This window comes from Musa acuminata, chromosome BXJ2-3 (assembly GCF_036884655.1).
Source record: "Musa acuminata AAA Group cultivar baxijiao chromosome BXJ2-3, Cavendish_Baxijiao_AAA, whole genome shotgun sequence".
Taxonomy (NCBI): Eukaryota; Viridiplantae; Streptophyta; class Magnoliopsida; order Zingiberales; family Musaceae; genus Musa; species Musa acuminata.
Genome location: NC_088340.1, coordinates 39,248,505 through 39,269,924, shown reverse-complemented (window position 1 = coordinate 39,269,924; position 21,420 = coordinate 39,248,505). Strand labels below are relative to the sequence as shown.

Sequence of the window (21,420 nt, the reverse complement as noted above, 5' to 3'; positions counted from 1 at the left end):
ATCTAGAATTGAGGGTGTGTTTTTATACTTTGACCTCGAAAAGAGAAAATATTCCTAGGAAGATTCAACAAAAGAAGTGATTTATAACCACCCCAAGCTAGGACTCAGTGAATATTCCAAAAGAGAAGCATCTTGTACTCATCCCGAACTATCCCTTAAAACTATTATCCTCCCCTAGTACATCATCAGTGATCACAATTCATGCCTACTTACCATTCTTAGGATATGATATGGAGCTTAATCCAATCAATGCCCTCCAAAAAGGATATATGCTATCCCTCCACGATCATATCGAAAAGGGATTTTATAAAAGAGAAAAGTTATCCCTCTCAAAGAGAATACTCTTATTTTCCTATAAAATCAAATCAATTAATCAATCAATATTCACATTTGATATTTAACCCACATTCTAACTCTACGTAACCAAACACAAATCATGATCGTTATTAATAAGCTAACAGATCTAATTACATTACAGAATGGCTAAGAAAACCAATAACATGCAATTGGCTTAATCCCCTACTCCAAAGAAGCTAAAATCACATTCTTATGGTTACTAAAAAGAGAGTTTCCGCCCAAAGTCAACGTGCTGCAAAACAGCAACATGGACAAAAAATAGTTAATATGTGAAAATATGGATTTCAATTCAGCAAATGTAATGATACAAAAATAATTGATAAGACTTGCATGACAAACGACACTCAAAAACTCTGACCGACAACAATCTCATTGCAACCTTATAGAAAGCTCATACTATACAGAAGGCAAAATGATGTTGTTAACTTGCATTTATATCACCTGCGACTCGTAGATGTCCTCTTACCTGCAACTCATAAACTAGTAGAGCATACAATCATTCAAATGGCAGAGAACCAAAATGTGCTAACACATGACATTTTCATAAGACCTTTTATTGTCACCACCTCCTCATAAACACCAACACCACACACACTCCCACCCCAGACAACATGACTCGGAACTCACAATGACACAACTCCACCCCCACCCCTCACCCCACTGACTTCTGACTGGAACCATTTCCTGGTGCTGGGACAATGATACTAGCAGTCACCAGAGAAGAAACCTGCAATCTAGGCACAAGAGGATCCATACGGTAATGATCATCAGCCCTTTAATAATATGATTGTCACCTGAGAGTACAACAACATCTTCGTACCAATTCTCAGCCGAAGTTGAATCCACCGGGAGGAGCTGTATTCTGGCCATTGTTCCCGAAGTGGAATCCAGTTTGAGCAGCATCACCTGTAGGCATTGCATCATCCTCCTCCAACCAATACGTCTCAAGAATCTTCACAGCTTTCTCATAGATCTCAGTATTATCATGGCTTTGAAGATTCTCAATCTTCTCCAAGCCCTCAGCTTCCTCAATCATCTGTGCATACAAGTTCACATCTCCACTAGCACCAAGGTTCTTCTCCGCTTCACCAACTTTCAAAATATTCTCAAGCCCTTCCAAGCAAACAGTGACAATCCTTGGGTCTGGGCAGACCAGGAGATCACACAAGGGCTTTACACAACCCTGACTAACTAAATATCTGGTGACGACAATAAGAACCAATTAGTCTATGAAATTAAACTTGTATAGCCTTTAAAAAGAAGCAAATACAACATGCACACAGAGAAGGATAATGCGCATACTTTATCTGATCATGGTTACCACCCGAAGTTGCATTAGATATGGCCCATGCTGCTTCTTTCTTGATATCAAACTCTGCAGTCTGCAGTAGATGCACTAGTGGACCAATAATACCAGCAGCTATCACAGCCTGCAATCAATTCAATATCAAATAAAATTACAGTCTATTGAAGAGATATATTTTCATACAGTTGGTACAGACTCAAGGAAATTGGAACAACAGGATCAAAAGGCTCGGATTGCTGTGTCAGCATTGTTTACCAATCCTGATCAATGCACATGCTATTAATCAGTTATATCCATTTTTGTCGGATGTACCTGGATCTGTTCCTTGTTTCCAGCTGTGATGTTTGATATGGTCCAGCAAGCTTCCTTCTTGATGCTTTTCTTATGGTTGTGAGTCAGGAGGTTCAGGAGACAAGGAAGAGCTTGGTGATTGATAACATACTACAGTGAAAACCACAAACTCAACAATTAGAAAGAAAGAGAAAATAGGAACAACTAAAAAACATACAATAAAACAGATTCAAAGAACACAGAAGATCCATATAGAATTCAGTTAAATATTAAAAAATAAGCATGCCTCGAGCATCTTGATAGAAAGCTGGATCACAATCATTAAGAACAAGCAATAACAGTTAATTTGGAAACTTGTCGGAATACCAGGATTATAAATGCATGAACATGAGTAACCAACTATACTGATAGAACACAAGTAAAGGATCAACCCAAAGGTTACAAAATAAAAATAATTAAAAATTTAAAAACATTTTTTTATAAATAGCCATAAAAGATTTCAAATACTGAGGCAACTTGGTTCCATAAAACAATGCCATTTGTAACTTAAGTGACGGGTATTTGAGCAGCAAAAACAAGCTCTACTTTCAAGGGTAAGACTATATATATATATATATATATATATATATGAACCTTTTACATACCTGCATTGGCAGGAGCCTCATGTATTAAACCAACTTTAAAAATAAGAATTAACAATATCTGATACAATTTTTTAGAAATAGAACAATAACTTGCTGGAAATAACCCAGTTCTAAATATGAATCATCAAGATGAGGTGTGGAAACAATGCCCTCTCTTAACTACTTTCCCCCCTTTTCCTCCCTCTATATATACACACCCTATAACCCCAATGAAGGATGATCAAGAGAAAGCGGATTGGATGAAGCAGCATCCACATAATAGCATTGGTAAGTCTACATCCACTCAACTTTCCTCTCCCCCATCTTCCTCTTTTCAACTACCTTCTCTCCTCGCCTCCTAATCCCTCACTTCATCTACTCACTCTAATTATTGAATCATATTATGTAGCCAATATGATATATATCAGACTGCTTGAACACTTAAGACCACTACCAGCAGTTTCACAGCATAAAAATGAATCCAAAATCAAAGGCAGACTGGAATGTACAAATTTTAAGCAGGAAACAAACTGTTCTTGCAAAAGTAATCATAATGTACACCAAGGTAGGCAATACTGAATGATACCATCCAGTACGGGCGGTACATACCGGTCCGACGACATACCGGTACGCGGACCGCCCGCTACCAGACGGAACGAAAAAAAAAAATATATATATATATATATATTATAGAAAAAGGTGATGCGACGTCGCCTTTTAAATAAAATATATAAATATATATATAATCTTATATATATATATATTAATTTTTATATATATACCGCCTGCGAGAAGAGAGAGACGACGTCGCCAAGTTATATAGATATATAATATATAATATAATTTAATATATATATATATATATATCGCTCGGTATACCGTTCCGTACCGTACCGAGCAAACGTCGAAACGTCGATATGGTACGGTATTGCGAACCTTGATTGTACACAACCGCTTATATTAAATAAGCTCATTCTTATTATCCTTCGGCAGAATAGCTTAACTAACTTCTCATTTACAATATTGATGGTGAATGCTTTGTGATTCTATTGAGAATATAGACAAAATTTTCCACAGAAAGTCAGTAATTTATTAAATAAAGGATAATGTCATGGTATATTATTGAGTCGTTGTGCTTACTGCCATCTGACTGCCATTTGCAGAGAGAGACGTGTGCAAGCATTCACACACTAATAAAAATAACAGCTTTCAGATGTTGGACTCACCCAAAGACTGGTTCCTTTCGTCATAATGATTTTAGCATTTAACAATTTATCTCATAAGAGTTCAAATGGGAAATGAGATACATAAGAAAATAAAACAAGATATGAATTGACATAATCAACCATCAAAACTTTACAAGTTCAGGATAAGCCATTCTGTCTCCCACTGGAGTGACACTACTTACCAGTTGCAACTCATAGAAATCTAACTTTAAATATAGTTTTAATTGATATGATATATTTTTCTACCAAATAGCATGGATGAGTTTCAAATGCAAAAAGCAGATTCCAAATGATAGCATAATCCAAGAATGTGTGTACTCATCCAAATAGCATGGACGAATTTCAGTGTACTAAAAAAGAAATGTAAATGCAAACTATCATGTGCCATGCGCGAGACCAGTGATCCCAACCATACTTAAGGTCAAACAATTAAATGTAGAACATGCCATGTTGAAACATGGACATATAACCAAGAAGATATTGTGTGGCAGCCCATAATAACATCCAATCTTCCATTTTACTCATCAAGTTGTTCTAAGAAGTTGCAAGGTGTACATATACAAAAGAATAAATCATATACATAAAAAGCATGCAAAATTGGTCTACACCCAGTCACCACATACAAGCATGAGTCCAAATGTACCAAACATTAATTTCTATAGCACAAATAATAATATATATACAAGTTAATGCAAGTAATTAAAAATAAGATACCCTCATGCATTTCACAACCATCCATGTAAACTTACTTGCAATTGAATAATCACAAATTTGCAGTCACTTATATGTGCAGTAACTAGCAAAGATCTAGTACCATATCAACAAGATCAGGCATCACCATGATATAATTTCCAGACAAGTTTAAACTTAAGCATGTCTGCTTTTCAACCTAGCAAGTAACATCAACAACCACCAGGAAAACAATAGCTCGACACAACAAGTATCTCAAAGCAGAAAAAATTACAAAAACCAAATGATGATTTAACATACCTGTGTCTGTACATCATCTCCTGTCACAATATTACCAACAGTACGAAGGGCTGGAATAAGTACAGAAGGTGAAGGATGGCTGCATTAAAAATCATAACCAAATATAAGCATCTTGAAACAGTAAGAAATCACAAATAGAAAGTAAAGTTGATATATTCATACAGAAGAAGCTCCACAAGCCGTGGACAGACACCAGCCTCAAGTACAGCTTGTATTTTGTCGTTGGTACCATCGGACAAATATGACAATGCCCAACATGCATCTGTAAGCACTTCCTCATCGCTTGAATGAATTAGCCGTTCAAGGGCTGGAAGAGCAGGCTTAACCTGCTCATCAAAAAGCAACAATTATTACGAACATGAAATGCTTTGGAAGATCATGAACAATAAACTCACACAGAATCTAGTACTAACCTGCTCAAAGGCTGGCTGTGGCTTCCCTCTGCAAAAATTTGACAGGGTCCAAGTGGCATTCCTTAGCATGGAGAGTTTGGCATGCTCATTCAACTGTTGAAGAAGTGGGAATAACGCTCCATTGCCAAGGACAAGATCTCGGCATCTTGGGGAATCACCAGCCACATTCCCCAAAGCCCATACCGCCTACACCGTCATAAAATTTATTAGCTAATTTGTACCCTACAAGTAAACATTCACACCAAGTAAACATTCACACGCATGAGGGCATGTGCAGACAAACACAGAGACCTAAAACAAAACAATACAAATGATACCAAAATAAACTTAAATTTTGCACAACACTGTACCTGCTCACGGACATCATCACTAGGGGAACTGAGAAGTTTAACGAAAATGGGAACTGCTCCATGATCTATCACGACCTTAGTGTTCTCTGAGGTGCCGGAGGCAATATTGGTGAGTGCCCAAGCAGCCTCAAACTGCCACATGCCAGAACAAGCAGCAAAACAAATTAATGAACAAAATCTGGAAGAAAAAGACGCAATCAAGTGAAATTTACTTTTCTAGGAGAAATACCAACCTGAAGTTGGGGATAATCTTCCCTTGTAAGGAACTCCACGAATCGTGGAACAACGCCCGACTGTATCACCTCCTCGATCGGAGGGCTTCGCTCTGGTTAATGGGCACATTAAACTATTCAGAATGGCTAATATTCTTAGAACGTAATAGCTAAACACTGCAAATATATTGATCAAACTAATACCTATCGAAAGCAGTTTTCGGAACTGCGTGGTTGCTTCTAACTGCAGAGTGCTATCATCAGAATAAACACCGGCCACCATCGCGGGAAGGCTTTCCAACTGCGGATGACCAAATCGAATAGCGCAATGAGAAAACCGCACGTTCGTAATCCAGAACCCTAGTCCCGAACACCCGGAATCGTATCGATCCGGACCACTGATCTGCAACTCAAAACCATGATAAATCAAAGGATCGGCAGACGGGAGGTCACCTTCTTCTCTATGACGGACGCGTGGGTGGTCGTCTGTGGGAGGGTCTGGGCCTGCATCCCCTCCCGCCGCTTCTTCTGGAGGCTCTCCTCCCGCCGGTTCTTGCGGATCTCCACCATGTTGTCCTCCCTGCGCCGCCGGCCCTCCTCCGCGTCGACGGCCACCTTGTACTTATTCCGGCGGACCTCCGCCCTCTCGCTCGGCCTCAGCGACATTTTTCTCCCCCGGCGCGCGCCTCACCAACCGCAAGCAACAAGACAAATCAGGAGATCGAGCAAACCCTAGGCGACGGACGAGGGGGCGAAACCCAAACCCTAGCGGAGCCCGAAACGAACGCAAAAGAGAACAGAGCTCAATGAAGGAGCGATCATTTTATAGGCTCGAAATGGTAATGAATTAATGCAAAAGGGGCCGCGATCAGGGACGACGAAACCCTAAGATTCGAGATTTATTTTCGAATCAGTACGACGCTTAAGCCCGTTGCCCGCTTTTACACCACTCAAATGCGCCAAGGGGTCCACCGTTATCACAGCAATCAGCAGAGTGGGTGAACCGGAGACGAGTCGGTTAGCTAAGCTTCGAAAGGGATGGTGGGAGGAAGTGGTGGAGCAGCGAACTAATAGGAGAAGGTTAACTAAAAGTGAACCGTCCGATGTGGCGATACGAAAAAGAATGAAACGTGACGTCGTGCTTTTAAGGAGGAAATTATTATTATACCACGAGTACTTTTGGGTTGTTTACAGCGTTCCGAGGAGCAGGATACCGCTAGAATGACCGGCGATTCCGACTCGGTAAAGGAAACGCCGGTGCGAGTTCTAAAGTTACTACAATGAGAGGTTCTGCAATTATCACAACATTGCCGCTAATCGTGGACCGTGAATATGAGCATTGACCGTTGGATGATGATGATGAAGGATCGACGGCGTCGATCTGTCACCGATTGATACGATCCATTTCCTTATATATATGTGTGTGTATGTGTGTGTGTATATGTATGTATATGTATATAATATATAATATATATATATATATTTATATATATATTATAAATATATATATATATATACCTCACTTAATCCACCTGACAAAAACCCACTCTCACATTTGCTAGAAAACTGGGAGTCAAGATTTTTGATTGTATGAACTTTCATGAATGAATTGATTGGATAAAGAATGGGATACAAATTCGCCAGATAAATTGCTATCCTCAATTCAACATTAAGCCTTGCGCATGAAGCCACTTCGATGTTCAACTCAGAATCTGAAACTACTCTTCATTGTTCTTCCTGTTCTGCGCTCCGTTCTGATCTCGTAAAGAGGTGACTCGCATCTGCCTTTTCTTCTGTGGTTGTCGCCATCTCCGCACTGGAACTGCTGCTCCTGCTCTCGTGGGTTCACGAGTACCCGATCGCGGTAGTGTGGATAGCCATCGTAGAGCAGGTAGACAGAGGGATCAAAGAGCGGTGATCCTGCTTGGGTTGCTTTGTTGGCTTCCAAGCAGCTTTCTATCACTCTGCACTCCTCTTGGAATCTCTTCTTAGCTTCTCTGAGAGCTGCCACAGCTCTTCTCAGCTTTGTTCGAACTCCAGCCTTTTGCCTCTCTGAGTTGCTATGGCACTCCCTGCAGAACTTGTCTTGCCTCTCGGAGTTGAAGGCTCTTCTTGCAACTTCATCTGACAAGCATTCATATGCCTGCAAGTGGAATTCATAGGTTCAAGGGAACTTTGGCTCATGATTTAGCAGATGTCGATGCCTCTATTTACCTCAGAGACGACCTTGAATGCAGCTTCAGCCTTGGGGTGTCTGTTCTTGTCTGGATGAAGCTGCAACGCTGCAGAAAGAACTGTCATCATTCCAGGCTACCGAGAAACCAACGAGAGAGCAAGAGAGAAATGTGAGCATTTGCTGCTGCGACAGCCATACCCAGCCGACGATATTGCCTGCGTATGACATCGATTCCGGCCTCTTCATCGACCTATGAATCGTCATTGAAATGCCTCTCATTCAATCAATAAACGGTTGTCAAGCAAAGGATCGCAGGAACAAGGAGAGGTGCATGCATGTTAGGACTCAACTCTGAGAACGAGATACCAGTCAACGAAGGGTGGTCGCCGGGGCGAGCGGCTGCGGTGGGCGCAAGCGGTGAACATGGATGATATGGAGCATATCTCCCTCGCGAGCTGTGCTCTGCTGTCCAGCTCCTCCGCCATCTTTCTAGCTTTTTTGGCATGGTCTCAGAAAGCTCAGCAATGTGCATGGATCGGACAACATGGTAGTCCTTCTTCCTCGCGCAGTGGGTTGATTCCCAGTGTGCAACTCATATAGACGGAGGGGTTGGGTGAATGGAATGGTTGAGTTGGACTTCCAAAGCGTCATTTGCGGGAGAGTTTGAAAAGCGCTCGCCACACGGAGAGAGAGAGAGAGGAAGCAGAGGATGACGGAGAGGTTACCGTTATGTTCGGCACGTGGGTTCCTCGTGAGCCGTTTCCGCGAGAAAGCAAAGCCAGCCTTCGTGAACGGTTAATGCGTTGGACGTTTGGAGGATTCATCGGGGCGGCCGTCGATGCATTTTGATGGATTTAATCTCAGCCGACCATTGTGTAGCTCCTGGCATTCCTTTTGGGTTCCTTCACGTAGCCATTTCCTTTTTCTCGAAATGCAAAGACGAATTTACCCCTACACAATTGAATCCCTTCTCTCTTGTCTATACCCATCCCGAGTGCTCATAAGTCATGATTTAAGCATAGATTTAAAGGGTCTTTTGGCCAATTAAAGTTCCTATATTTCTATTCTGACCGACAATCAATTGACGAAGATTAAGCACAAGATATATTACTTCGGATTGGATTCCAACCCAAGATTTGATGATGGAATGGTACATTGTCCACACCAACCTTTCTTTGAATTCCAAGGAACAAAAGTTGCGGAAAGTGGTTGGGACTCACTCCGTATCTTGAGACCCGCATCCAGCGTTTGCTAGCGTCGTAGGGAGGTGAGTAGCCCGGCGACCAAAACTGGGCGTCCGTAATAAGGGTTAACGGAGAGAGTCCGTGAGAGGGCCGTCGAATCCGTAAACTCGTGGTGCCAGCTCGGCGACACGCGAGTTTCAACGCACGACATTGTGGTACGCCATGGATGACAGTTGGCAGCAACAGCAACACCTGCGGTCTCGCGCTCTCCGCGGTTCGTACTCTCTGGTTAGGCACCACTCTTTGACGAGAGGAAGAGGCCGAGGCGTTACCACAGCACGAGAGCAACGTGCAGCTAATGGCGGTGGGCGCGACATGTTTGCTTTAATTACCCGTCTCTATCTGTGGCCGCGGCAGTCAACTGCAGCCATGTTCCTCAACTCGGTTGTCGAGTAGAGGACGGCAGTGAGACGCGACACACTGCAATCACCCGAGTCAAGACGATATGTAACCGAGCAACGATTACGACCAAAGATAAACCAGTCAAATCAGCAAACAGTTCATCTGCTCAATGGTACTGCTCCTTAATACAACCATGTAACTCTGGTGAGCATAGTCGACACTAATCATATCAAGCAAGAAAGACTGATCATATCAACGACGTCTGTGAACAAACAGTTGGTGGGAAAATTACAGTCCCGATGAGATGAGATCAACAAGTTTGAAGGGAATTGTGATACAGAAACTGGAGGAACCCTATTTGGTGACCTGTGCAATCATATTGCTTACAGAACTTGCCTGCTCCTTTGCAGCTTCCACCAGTGAGTCCTGCAGAAGAAGATCCAATCGTTAGCACAGTAACTCAACAAAAGGATGAAACTTCTGGGGACTTTTTATGATCTTCTGAATAGCTTGGCCAACATGTTAAGTGTGCATGTCAAAATAGAGAAAGCCCCTAAAAAAGCAGTCAGAAATGTGCTTCAGTTGGTAAAATCCAAAAAATAAAAAATTTCTTTCTCGACATGAATCCGGATTGTAATCCTCGATCCTACATAAGAAAACCACTCACCATATACCCGGGGAACCTATGCTTAGAACATGCCATAGTCTTGTTGGTGTATATATACACAGATATATAAGTGCATGTTTATAAGAAATTATACCACCAATTGACCTTGATGAAACAACTTAGGAATTCAAAAGGAAATCCTTCAATGGCGAGAGAAACCACTATAGTATACCAGTTTTTCTTTTTCTAAGTATTCATTTTGTATATTTAATCAAGTGGCTGAACTTTTTCATCAAACAGGAGAACTTATTAGAATAACACCTATTTATATTTATTTATTAGCTAAATGATTATTTCTTGATGTATATAAGCTAATTGCCATGAGTCGAAAACAGGATGGGATGAATTTTCTTTCTTCACTCTAAAGCATAGGTCACAACATCAATATCAAGCACAGTGATAAGGAATTAAATACTTGTGCAGCTATAAGCCGAGCAACGGTCTTCTTGCTTGACTCTTGGAGTTCCCCAGCAATGAGAATTTCATCCAGTATGTAGTATGCCTGACCAGTTCAAAAGTAAGCATGAGATCAACTAGAAAAGATATGAAGAAAGTCATCTCCACCGCCATACAAAGTACCTTATGAAAGTTGAATATCAAATCCAGCTCGCAAACCTAACGTTAAGGAAACATATATGTTCATATTGTAATAAACAGATGTTGCTTATATTAAGAGTAGAATATAATTAAAAAATCATAGACTTACACTGCCAAAGTATCTGTCCAGTATCTCAACAAAATGATGGATTATTTCAAGAATTTCTAATTCGTTGTCATCTGCATCGATGCACATGCAGAAGTAAAGACTGGCATATCTGCAGATGGTATCTTGAAAGTATAAGAACTTCACCTATTAAAAGTAGCAAAGTTGCCTCCGAAAGAGAAGAATTGGCAGCAACTAAGGTAGCAGGAACTCATTGAATTCCTACAAGAGAATTACCTTCTATAGACAACCTTATATCCTCTCCATTCAACAAAGTTGCAAAGCTTTGGGCCTCGTGCAAGTATCAACCCACTAAGCTCTCGAATGACCTTAGTGAGAAAAGGGGTATGTTAATAGAAATGAAATTAAACAAAACAAAGCTATCAACCTTATGTTCTTATTGAATAGAAAAGAGCAAAAGAAATAGCAACTCAAACTGACACTTTTAACCAAAATAGTGAACTTTCCTGGCAGAAAGATTTAGATAAAATAGAACAAACAATCCATTAAATACAAGAACAAGAGAGTCTGGAGCCACAAGCTGATACAGAACAAATGAACCGATATATGGTAATCTTACAGTGGATCTAACATCGGGTAATTGAGTCTAGAAATCACCTCATCGTCCAATATATTATAAGATATGGAAACTCTAAAAACACCTCCAAGAAATAGCAGTTAAATTTAACCTCAAGAGAATATAAGAGGGAATGAAGCATGCAAAAAAGAGAAGAAGAATTTTGGTTCAGATTTGACCCAGACAGATAAGGTGATACGTTCAACAGATTTTGATCACATCCATAGGAATCAGATGAAAGCTTGATTAAGAAGTTTTATGGATTAGCAGATTCAGGTTGGTTTATTGTACTCAAACAGATGTTCAAAAGAAAAAAGTTTGGGCATTCAGTTTTCACTTCTCACTTCTAAGAATGCAATCTGATTCTACCATAGCGAGTGCAGAACATGTATGGAGAATGAAACACCAAAGAGAAATCAATAGATTATGAGAAACTAAACCTATTAGTAGCAGAATCAGCAAAACAGGAGTAATATTGAAGGGCTAACAGAGAATAGAATATTAACAAAAAAAATAAAGATGTTGAAAATGAATAGTTAAGAAAAGGTTATTAAACCAGGCATCCAAGAACATCCTTTCCCTTGTTCCCCAGCTGCCCACCCAACGAAAAGAATGTGCATCATCCTTTTTAGGTCGAACAGGATTTCTTTTGAACAAAACCAACTGTCCCCTATTTCCCAATTATTTGAATCCATTAGCGTTCTCACCTACATTACCAGGATTCATGACAGGGTGGTATTCTATGATCTATAGAATTTCTAGTTTTTCTTGTCATGTCCATACCTCTTCTGGGGTGACACAGTCCAGTTAATCGAATGTTTGTGAATTGGGTTCACAATATCAAACTGCTGGAAAGCCTAAAGAAAATAAAGAGAAAAAGAACGTATCCATGTCCAACAGGTTGCCAGTAGTCCTTTCAGTCACATATACACAGACGCATATAAATATATGAGTTTCGTTTTGAACAAGTGAACTTAAATTAACACAAATAGGACCAGCACCATTTAGGACAAGCACCAATCCCAAAATGCATCTAGAAACTCTCCTTTAGTATAGAGAAATATATAGGGCCCTATTGGCCCAAAGACTTTGGTTTTTCCAAAAAAAATCACACATTTTCTCTGTTTAGTCATGCTAAAAATCAATAGATTAGCGATTTAAGTCCAACTAGAACTCCATAAGTTGAATATCAAGAACGGTAACCATCAACCATTCTAGTAGTGTTATAAGCTAGTTGCTTGGCTAGAAGATGACTAATCCCATCTAGAGTTAGTTTAGAACTACCACACGACCTCTAGAAACAAGGATGAAGTTGACTTAGAATTTCTAGGTAATATTAAGAATATTATACCTTTAAGTCTAGCTAGGTCAAACGGAACACATATCTTCCAAGATAAGGAAAAGAATAAGCACAATGTTAATAGTCATGCACAGACAGACTTTACAGACAAGAGAATAACTGACAAAACAAATTAGTGAACTGAAGGAAACAATTAAAAGATGATACCAAAAATTGAAGCAGATTTGCATGTATATACCTTGGTTCTTTCCTTCTGTGAATAAGGAGAATACCATTTTGTCAATCTAACCTTTCCTTGTCGACTAATTAGAAGTACAAAGTGAATCTGGCATAATTAGAAAAAGAAAATGAGAGAACAACCAAGGCACACGATGTATTAAAGAAAAAAAGAAGCTTGTCCTAAAATAGAAGACATATAAAACCAATTTGGCAATGATTCATTCAACAAGAAGTAAACCATAATGTATACATTAGTAGTAGCAGCTACTACAAACCTAAATTTAACCAACAAACTCTTCTATATCAACATAGTGTCCCTACAAAACGATCTACCACAAGAGAAACCAACACAAAAGTTTAAACCTTTGACATGACATGAGAGACCATCTATGCAAGTGATCAAACTAGGTTTTTTGCTCCACTGCCAATAGAGTCAACGTGGAGACCAACACAAAACACCCAATAGTTCATCTAACGCTTCCATCATTATTCGCAAGGAGATCTCAATTATTAGTATGATAGAAACCTAAAATTAATAGGCAGACAAACATAAGAGAGAAATTTTTTTCCTTCCTAATTAAATGATTCTCGGCTCTTATCATCTCTCAGACAGTAAAAAAAAGATATCGCTAGCAGTATACCAATAAAACATCAATTTTGGATCTTTCGAACAAGAAGACAGGAAAACTGCAAGGCGACTAGCACGAGTCCTTCTGACGGAACTCGAAATGAATAGAAGAAAAATCAGGAAAATTAACAACAGCTAGCGTTACGAATGAACCGTCCGAGCAGTTGACATAGTGAATCAGGTGGACCTCAGAAAACCTCGAACGAATTCATCCAAACAAGGTCGCGTGAAACGAAAGAAAGAGAAAATTCAGCCTAGGCGCGCGGAAAAGAAGTCGAGGGAGAAGAGAGAGATCAGAACGAACCATCTCTCTTCCGCGTCCTTCCTCCTCCTGAGCCGCTTCTAGTCTTGCTACTTTCGGCCCTCAGATTGACCGACTGCAAACTCGCGTTCCGACAGAGCGAAGACGACGAAGAAGAAGAAGAAGGAAAGGGGCACACTTGCATATATGTATAGACGTAGATGGATATTTATATATACACCCCTCCAAAGAAACAATTTATGGACTTATCCTTATTGATTTTATTTTTAGGATAAATATCCCTGTAAAATTTAAGGAAACGGTATATTTGACTATTAGCCGAAATTTTCATCAAAATAAAATATATTTTACTCTTATATATATTTTTTAAAATAAAAATAGTGATAATATCATAATTAATATGAATAAAAGTCAACATATAAATATGTCGAGAATCTTGTAATTGTGCTATATAAATATGCGTGTAGGACATCATTAGATCATCTCAAACTTTCGCTGATATAGCATGACATCATTCTAATAATTGTCAAAATTTAGATTTTTTTTAGATGAGTCCGAGTGTATTTAATTTATTTTTAGTGTAACAACTACTATTTCAAAATTTTACCAATATACTATTTTTTTTTATAATATTTTAAGATAATCAATTATTAAAATTTAGATTTTTGGATAAGTTCAAATGTATTTTAGTTTCTTTTAGAGTATAATAGATTCAACTTTAATAAAACATTTCAAACTTTTGCAAATCTACTATGACATTATTCTAACATCATTAGTATTTTTTACTCTTAGAGATTTTTTTAAATAATTAATTATTAAAAATTAGAATTTTTGGATAAATTTTGTGAATGAGTGTATCATAGTTTATTTTCAAGTGTAACATAAATAATTTCAGCTAAACCATTTCAAACTTTTACCACCCTGCTATAATAAATTCTAATATTAATAGTAACATTTATCTATTTTTTAAATTTTTTAGAATATTTAATTAATAAATTTTTTTATATATATATTCTGTGAATAAATATATCTTAATTCGTTTTCGAGTGTATGATATAAGGGTGAGTGATGTAATGTGTGATGAGCAAAAATAAATGATGTATTAAGAGATGATGAAGTCTAAGAACTTAAGAAACACAAGTAGTAACGATCCTATTCCTCTCATAAACAACTCATGTTAATATATCAATTCTATTGAACAAGAAACAATCAAGTTAATATATCACTTAAGCTTTGTGGACAGAGACTATTCCTCACATAAATAATTCTTAACATAATTGAAAATGATCTAATGCTATTGAACTTAGATGGTAAAACTGTAGTGGAGCGGATGACTCAATAGAAGAGACACATAAGGTTGTTGCTCCTTTCGGTGTTAGCCCTACTTATGTGATAATGATAGTATTATTGTGATGGTTGAAAATGAAGGAGAAAGGTCGTGGAGAGGAATGAAATGGAAAGAATAGATATGATAGGGCTTCTCATCCTCAGGACTCTCTCCTCACTTAAGTATATAACCTAAGGTTCTTGATAGTTACAAGCTATTAACTCTTCTTTCTTTTGTATTGTAGGGTTTACAATGCTTTTATAAAGATAAATATCCCTTTTGGGACAAGTGTCCATCCTTACATGAATATCACATACCCTCTTCTATAAGACAGTGGGTTAGAGGTTCATAGGATGGAGATATGTGTCCACTCCAAGATCCCCCATTATATGTACTTTAAGATATATGCATAACGTCCCCTTTGTATCCCATGTCTAAATCCTACTATAATCGCATAAGAAAATAAAATATGTATAGCATGAGCACTTCATGGGCATTTAGGCTCGTATGGTTTTGATGTAATGATTTGAAGCTCTTCATGTCCTCGTGGATCGTCATAATTGTGTGATAGTACTATGATTCCAAGAGGTCGAGATCTATCAATCATAACTTCTTTCTTGAAATTCATGTGTCCTCAAGGTTAGATTATCTATGTTATCATACCACATATCTACACTCCTGACCGGTGGGGAGGTGAGGTGGAAGTGATAAGAAGGTGGCCACCTTAGCATACCCACACCTAAGTTAGCCTCGAGGTGAGGTGGAAGTGATAAGAAGGTGACTGATATCCTCTAAGGGGACAACCCCTAATAGCTTCTAATAGTCCCTTGGTCAAAGTCTTGTGTCCCTTATGCCAACTTGATTGTCACATGTAGGTCACGTATTAGATGATAATTGATCAATAGTATTTTCTCTCTCAAATAGATCGATAGTGATAATTTTCTATTTTTTGATGAATTCATAATTATTTTATATAGAAAATTAACCCGAGGAGAAAGAATGGCCAAAATGCCTTGGGTTGTTAGTTCACATCCCAAAGGGAATGCTCTTGAGCAAATCATAATAGAAAAAACTGACAGCCAAATGCATAGGGAAGCAAATTGCAGTTCCAAACACAAAAAAACTAGAAGATTTGGATTCCATATGTTGATCCAGCATTGCACAAGCATTGCATTTATATACACATTTCCAGGCTTTCTAATTGTAGATGACCACACACTGACTTTCCATTTTAGAACTGCACACAAAGTTCTTCATAAACAAAAGTTCACATTAACAGAGATGATTAGGAAGACAGAATATGAACACTCCCAACAAGTCCTGTTGAACCATACAGCAGCACAAAACAACAACAAATCCACAGAAGCATTAAACCTGTGCTGACAGCCATATCCTGCTCTGTATCTTACTGTGTTTAGTCATAATCACATAGAAGCATCATCCATAGAAAAAAGAACAGCAATTCAAAAAGAAGTTCAAATCTGCTAAGCAAGTGCATTTTACTTGAATAAGCTTCGAAATGTGACAATGAGTTGTTTGACATAATACTACCCAAACTACAGAAACTTGCAAGCTCAAATACCTAGCTAGATTGTTATTAGACAGTGTTCTCTTGATAATGCATATCACGTCAAGTAAAAAAAAAAGAAGCCAGTCTAATGAGTATTACCAATTAAATCAACTAGTGATTAGTATTCAATTCCTTACCAGTCAAATGAGTATTTCCTATGGTGATAAGAGGGTTTTGTGAAATCCCTCGCTCGTTAGCATATTTCTGTTTACTATTTTGTAATGTTTATCAAACTTTCTAGCTTAAACACAATGATTTTATTACTCTCGTCAATCTATACAACATCATGAGGACCCACACATGAGTTTCAACCTTTATTTGAAGACATGATTCCATACAAACTTTTCTAACATATCGATCTTGATGTTCCATTGTCTACAACTTCCCGTCTCCAAAGACGTATTTGCCCAAAATTTCAACTTTCAATTGATTTTCCATTGAACCGTGCAAACAATTGCTAACAGGACATACTTATGTTATATCAATTGAGTTTTCACACTGAAAGTTGCAGTCATGCATACAAATAATGTGATTATATAGATGATGAATACAGTAAAAACTGGATGCACCTACTAAAACAGTAGGTGTAACAAAAAAAATTCTCATTAGATACGAAAAATAAATCCGTCTCTTCTGGTTTCCAAACAATGATAGAAGCTTAGAAACCTATAGAGCAACAAATATGCATGAAGATAAAAAAACAAAATGGTATTGACTGGAATCAATTGTTAATCATATGATACCTCATGCAAATAAAATTGCTTTAAGGTCTAAGCAAGCACACCAACGATTAGCAATTCAATGTCAACTTTTTGTACCAAGCATGTATAAGATTCATTTTCCTTACTCCGCATCGATGTCCAAATAAAACTTCACCGAGCGTTAATGAAGAAGAAAAGATCACAATGAGAGCAATCTATCAATCTCAGTACAGAAATCAGTATAAACATATTGAAAAGAACATTCTTTTGGTTGATAAACTTGTTAGGAATAATACATGTTGCAAGCGTAGTGATATATGCACGTGAACGTATGAAAAGGAAATGTCTATGTACATGTTATATGCATCAAAATGGAAAGAGTGAAAGGAGGAAACCCTAATCCATGAGGTTGTCATCGTTATTACCGGTCTCCGATCAGCACACCGACGGCAACAATCTCAAAGGAAACACCTTTCCCCTCGTCGCCAGAAGCCGCCCCATCTTCTTGAAAGCGAAGTGGGCGCAGTTGGAGAGGGCGATCCAGCACATGACCTCGTAAATGAAATCGAATGCCGGGTCCGACGACGACGGCGAGGATCCGCCCCAACCCGGCCCCTGATCGCCCGAGTTCCAGCCTTTTCCGCCGCCTCCAGCGTCACCTCCTCCGCCGAAGGGGCCATCGTCACCATCGCCGTCGCCAGAGAACCCGTCGTCCTCGCCGCCGCCCTCGGTGAGGGATCTCCGTCGGGTGCGTCGCCTGGTCCGGCGGACGAAGGCGCGGGGGACGGCGGCGGGGCGGAAGGGGTCGGATCTGACCACGGCAGGGGGAGCGCCGGAGTCTACGGAGGAGAGGGAGAGGGAGTAGCGGGGAAGAAGGAGCTTGGCGGATAGGCCGAGGCCTTGGGTGGCGACTGCCGAGAAAGCGTCGGACACGACCGCGGAGATCTCCATCAGCGCCTGCTCCCGTCTGAAGTAACGGAGAAGAGAAAGGGAGGATCGGAGGCAGAAGGAAGACGGAGTCGAAGGGGGAAGACAGGACCGAGGAAGAGAAATACAAGTAAACGAAACAGAAATGACGAGAAATTGTGTTATATTTATTGTGGCGTGTTATAAGGAAGAGAAGGGTGATACGGCGGTTCAAGTCACGCACGCACGGTCGGCAATAGCAACGTGGTCCGCGCTCGACGCGACCCAAGCGCAGGGTGCGTCCATCAAGCTTTGAGATGCGTGCACACAAATGATTGTGCCGCAGTGCCGAGCGAAGCGATATTTGAGGCCTCGCTTCGCTGTCACAGCTGGTTCCTTACGTGGCCTTTTGTTCATCATGCCTTGAGATGCGTGCACACGTATGATCATGCCCCGGCGCAAAGCAGGGTGACCCCCTCGAGTCCTCGCTGTACCGCCCCGGCTGGCTGGCTACACGTCCTGTGCGTCCATCGTGCCTTGAGATGCGTGCACGCTTAGGATTATGCCCAGCGCAGAAGAACGAGGCGATACCACAGCAGGCACCTCACGCGTCCTAAGTGTTCATCAAGCTTTGAGATGCGTGCCCAGAATTGTGGCCCGTGAAGGCTGACCCATTGGAGTTATTGGATTTTAGGATAAGGGTAGGCATTCTCTTAGGAGTGATCAAAGTGCCTAAAATACGTAGGGGGAAAGAGCCTTCCTTAAAGGTTAGAAATCTAGTAAGGAGTTGGGCAATGAGAATATATTTGTCTAATACCCCGATTACCTTTGAACGGATTAGAAATATCGTACAACATAAATAGATAGGAGAAAAAATACGAATGTAAATCTATGAGATAAATTGGCTAGAAAAATTAAAAATTTGTATGAAAATTTTCCTTAACAATAAATATATTATCCTGAATACCCCTCCTAGCTAAAAAGTTTAGATTGCTCATTCAAGATAACCCTAAAAAGAAAAGAAAAGGTTTTAATCCATTAGCGAGAGTCTTAGCCAAAATTTGATAGTTGACATTACACAAATATAGGTCTAAAATCTTTGATCAAGATAGGATTGTTACATTTGGGAATGAAAATAATGAGTCATAGTCCAATCGAAGTCAATGATACTAGAAGAGTAAAAGTGATTGAATGATGCCATGAGGTGATTAGCAATAGTCTCTCGACTATTCTTATAAAGTTCTACAATATAACTATCAAGGCTAGGACTCTTATTATACCTTAACGATCAAACAACCTCTCACACTTTCCTATGAAAAGCAATGACAAGAAATGAGCCCTCATCAACATAGAGATTATTCATGTTATGCCACACAAGAAATGAAACATTAGTCCAACAAAGTTCCTAAGAATATCAATAAGTCATTATGCTTAAAAAGTGATATCCTATTTTGATGACGGCGAATGGTAATCAGATCGTGGTAGTTGTTGTGGGAAACAACCTGGGAGTCGTGGCCTCGGGGTCGACGCGGCTCGGTTCGGATCCGGACGACGGGGATCTCTCCGGGGCGTTCCTCGAGCCCGCGGGGTCGGTCTGGTGCGATGGTCCGATCGGGATGGGGTCGTCGTTTCCTCCGGGCAGGAACTCCTCGTCCGCGGGGTCGAGGTGCTCTGCTCGACCCCTCCGATGATCAAGTTAGTTGATAGTGGAGGGGGTTTCAGATGAAGAAGTGTTTTGAGTGTCTCCTCCTGTCCCCCTCTTTGATAAACAAGAGGGTATTTATAGGGAAGCTTACTGTTGTTTGATGTGCCCGCCTGCAGGAGGCAGGCTGATAGCGTCCGACATGAGCGTTGGCATGACATGAAGAACCGAGACTGAGTAGGCATTAATGCGCCTCGGCCGGTGTTCCGGTTCGGTTGACCGAGTGTAGACGCGTTGATCGAGGCGTGAGGCGTCGACTGACGTCAGTCGAGTCTTATCATAATTACTATCCTCATCAATAGTACCGGTGATTACGATTGTCATTGATAATCCATTTGAATTTTATCATGACCCATTACTTCATATTAAGCTATCGAATGATGACTTAGAATATGAACGCAAGGCCAGTAAGATCTCTAGTAGCCTCTAAAACCTCAAATCCCTAATTTGGAACTAAGGATAAAACTTTTATGTTAGAGATTTTTTAATATTTCTCAAATTAGTACTAAAGTCAAAACCATAAAGAGTGGGAGATTTAGAAACTTTCCAATTAGCTTTGATTAGGTTATAAAAATCTTTGTGCTGAAAATGAGATAAATTTCTTTTAGCTAAAATCTGAAAATTAAAGAACATTGACATTAACTAGAGGGAACAATGATTATAATATCATCTCAAAAGATGTAAAATAGAAAAGTTGTCAAAAACATAAAGCTAGCAGACAATAGTCAAAACCTGATCAAGATGAACCCAAACTTTGACAAAAACCTTTCAATTATTAGTTCATATAAACTTAGGAGCTTCAAACTCAAAGATGTTGAAGATTGTTATTGGAGATAAAATTATGAAAAGAATAAATATAAAAAGATAACATAGAATGCTAGACTCCTACATTTGTCACAAGCAACGTAAATTTAGTTAATGAATCTCAGATACTATTTGTAAGAAGATTATTAGTGTTACCATAAATTATAGATTGAAGCTACACTAATAAGTCCTTGAATTTTCATTATAGTACGAATACAGTGTCCATTGTGATTGAAAGATATCACTTCGATTGACAGATTCCAATTGAAGAGATGGCGACATCAGGATTGTATTTTAGTACGAGATGAGCCAGGTGATGAAAATAAAGAAGGACGATGATAGAAGATAAGATTTCTCCGGGAAATCTCTCAATAAAGTTTATTCAATAAAGCTTCTTCAATAATTGTTCTTATCTTCTATTATTTTCATCATGGTATCAATGAGAAATCTTTAATAAAGCTTCTTCAATAATTATTCTTATCTTCTATTATTTTCATCGAAGCTTCGTTCTTGTCTTTGGCCAA

The 21,420-nt window shown here is 39.3% G+C and overlaps 4 protein-coding genes across 5 annotated transcripts; all 4 read right to left on the bottom strand.

Moving 5' to 3' along the window:
• Nucleotides 1-616: 616 nt before the first annotated feature.
• LOC135608164 (importin subunit alpha-1b-like) lies at nucleotides 617-6,586 on the bottom strand. Its single transcript, XM_065100724.1, has 10 exons — nucleotides 6,222-6,586; nucleotides 5,973-6,069; nucleotides 5,790-5,881; nucleotides 5,557-5,688; nucleotides 5,207-5,392; nucleotides 4,956-5,119; nucleotides 4,794-4,872; nucleotides 1,976-2,104; nucleotides 1,660-1,787; nucleotides 617-1,556 (listed from the first exon to the last, which is right to left on the bottom strand). The coding sequence occupies exons 1-10, from the start codon at nucleotides 6,432-6,434 to the stop codon at nucleotides 1,184-1,186; spliced, it is 1,593 nt and encodes a 530-aa protein (XP_064956796.1). The 5' UTR covers nucleotides 6,435-6,586; the 3' UTR covers nucleotides 617-1,183.
• Nucleotides 6,587-7,408: 822 nt separating this feature from the next.
• LOC135606578 (uncharacterized) lies at nucleotides 7,409-8,505 on the bottom strand. Its single transcript, XM_065097615.1, has 4 exons — nucleotides 8,295-8,505; nucleotides 8,143-8,194; nucleotides 7,983-8,050; nucleotides 7,409-7,911 (listed from the first exon to the last, which is right to left on the bottom strand). The coding sequence occupies exons 1-4, from the start codon at nucleotides 8,427-8,429 to the stop codon at nucleotides 7,474-7,476; spliced, it is 693 nt and encodes a 230-aa protein (XP_064953687.1). The 5' UTR covers nucleotides 8,430-8,505; the 3' UTR covers nucleotides 7,409-7,473.
• Nucleotides 8,506-9,759: 1,254 nt separating this feature from the next.
• LOC103978948 (AP-1 complex subunit sigma-1) lies at nucleotides 9,760-14,056 on the bottom strand. 2 transcript variants are annotated; one of them, XM_009394922.3, is made up of 7 exons: nucleotides 13,929-14,056; nucleotides 13,016-13,102; nucleotides 11,138-11,229; nucleotides 10,904-11,012; nucleotides 10,777-10,812; nucleotides 10,613-10,699; nucleotides 9,760-9,956 (listed from the first exon to the last, which is right to left on the bottom strand). In XM_009394922.3, the coding sequence occupies exons 1-7, from the start codon at nucleotides 13,929-13,931 to the stop codon at nucleotides 9,885-9,887; spliced, it is 486 nt and encodes a 161-aa protein (XP_009393197.1). In that variant the 5' UTR covers nucleotides 13,932-14,056; the 3' UTR covers nucleotides 9,760-9,884. The 2 variants fall into 2 exon arrangements, with proteins under 2 accessions (XP_009393197.1, XP_018678553.1); XM_018823008.2 differs by lacking the exon at nucleotides 10,777-10,812.
• A 3,678-nt stretch (nucleotides 14,057-17,734) lies between these two features.
• On the bottom strand, nucleotides 17,735-18,561 carry LOC135608162 (uncharacterized). The gene has a single exon (XM_065100721.1). It carries the CDS (start codon nucleotides 18,433-18,435, stop codon nucleotides 17,920-17,922), a length of 516 nt encoding a protein of 171 aa, XP_064956793.1. The 5' UTR covers nucleotides 18,436-18,561; the 3' UTR covers nucleotides 17,735-17,919.
• Nucleotides 18,562-21,420: the final 2,859 nt, after the last annotated feature.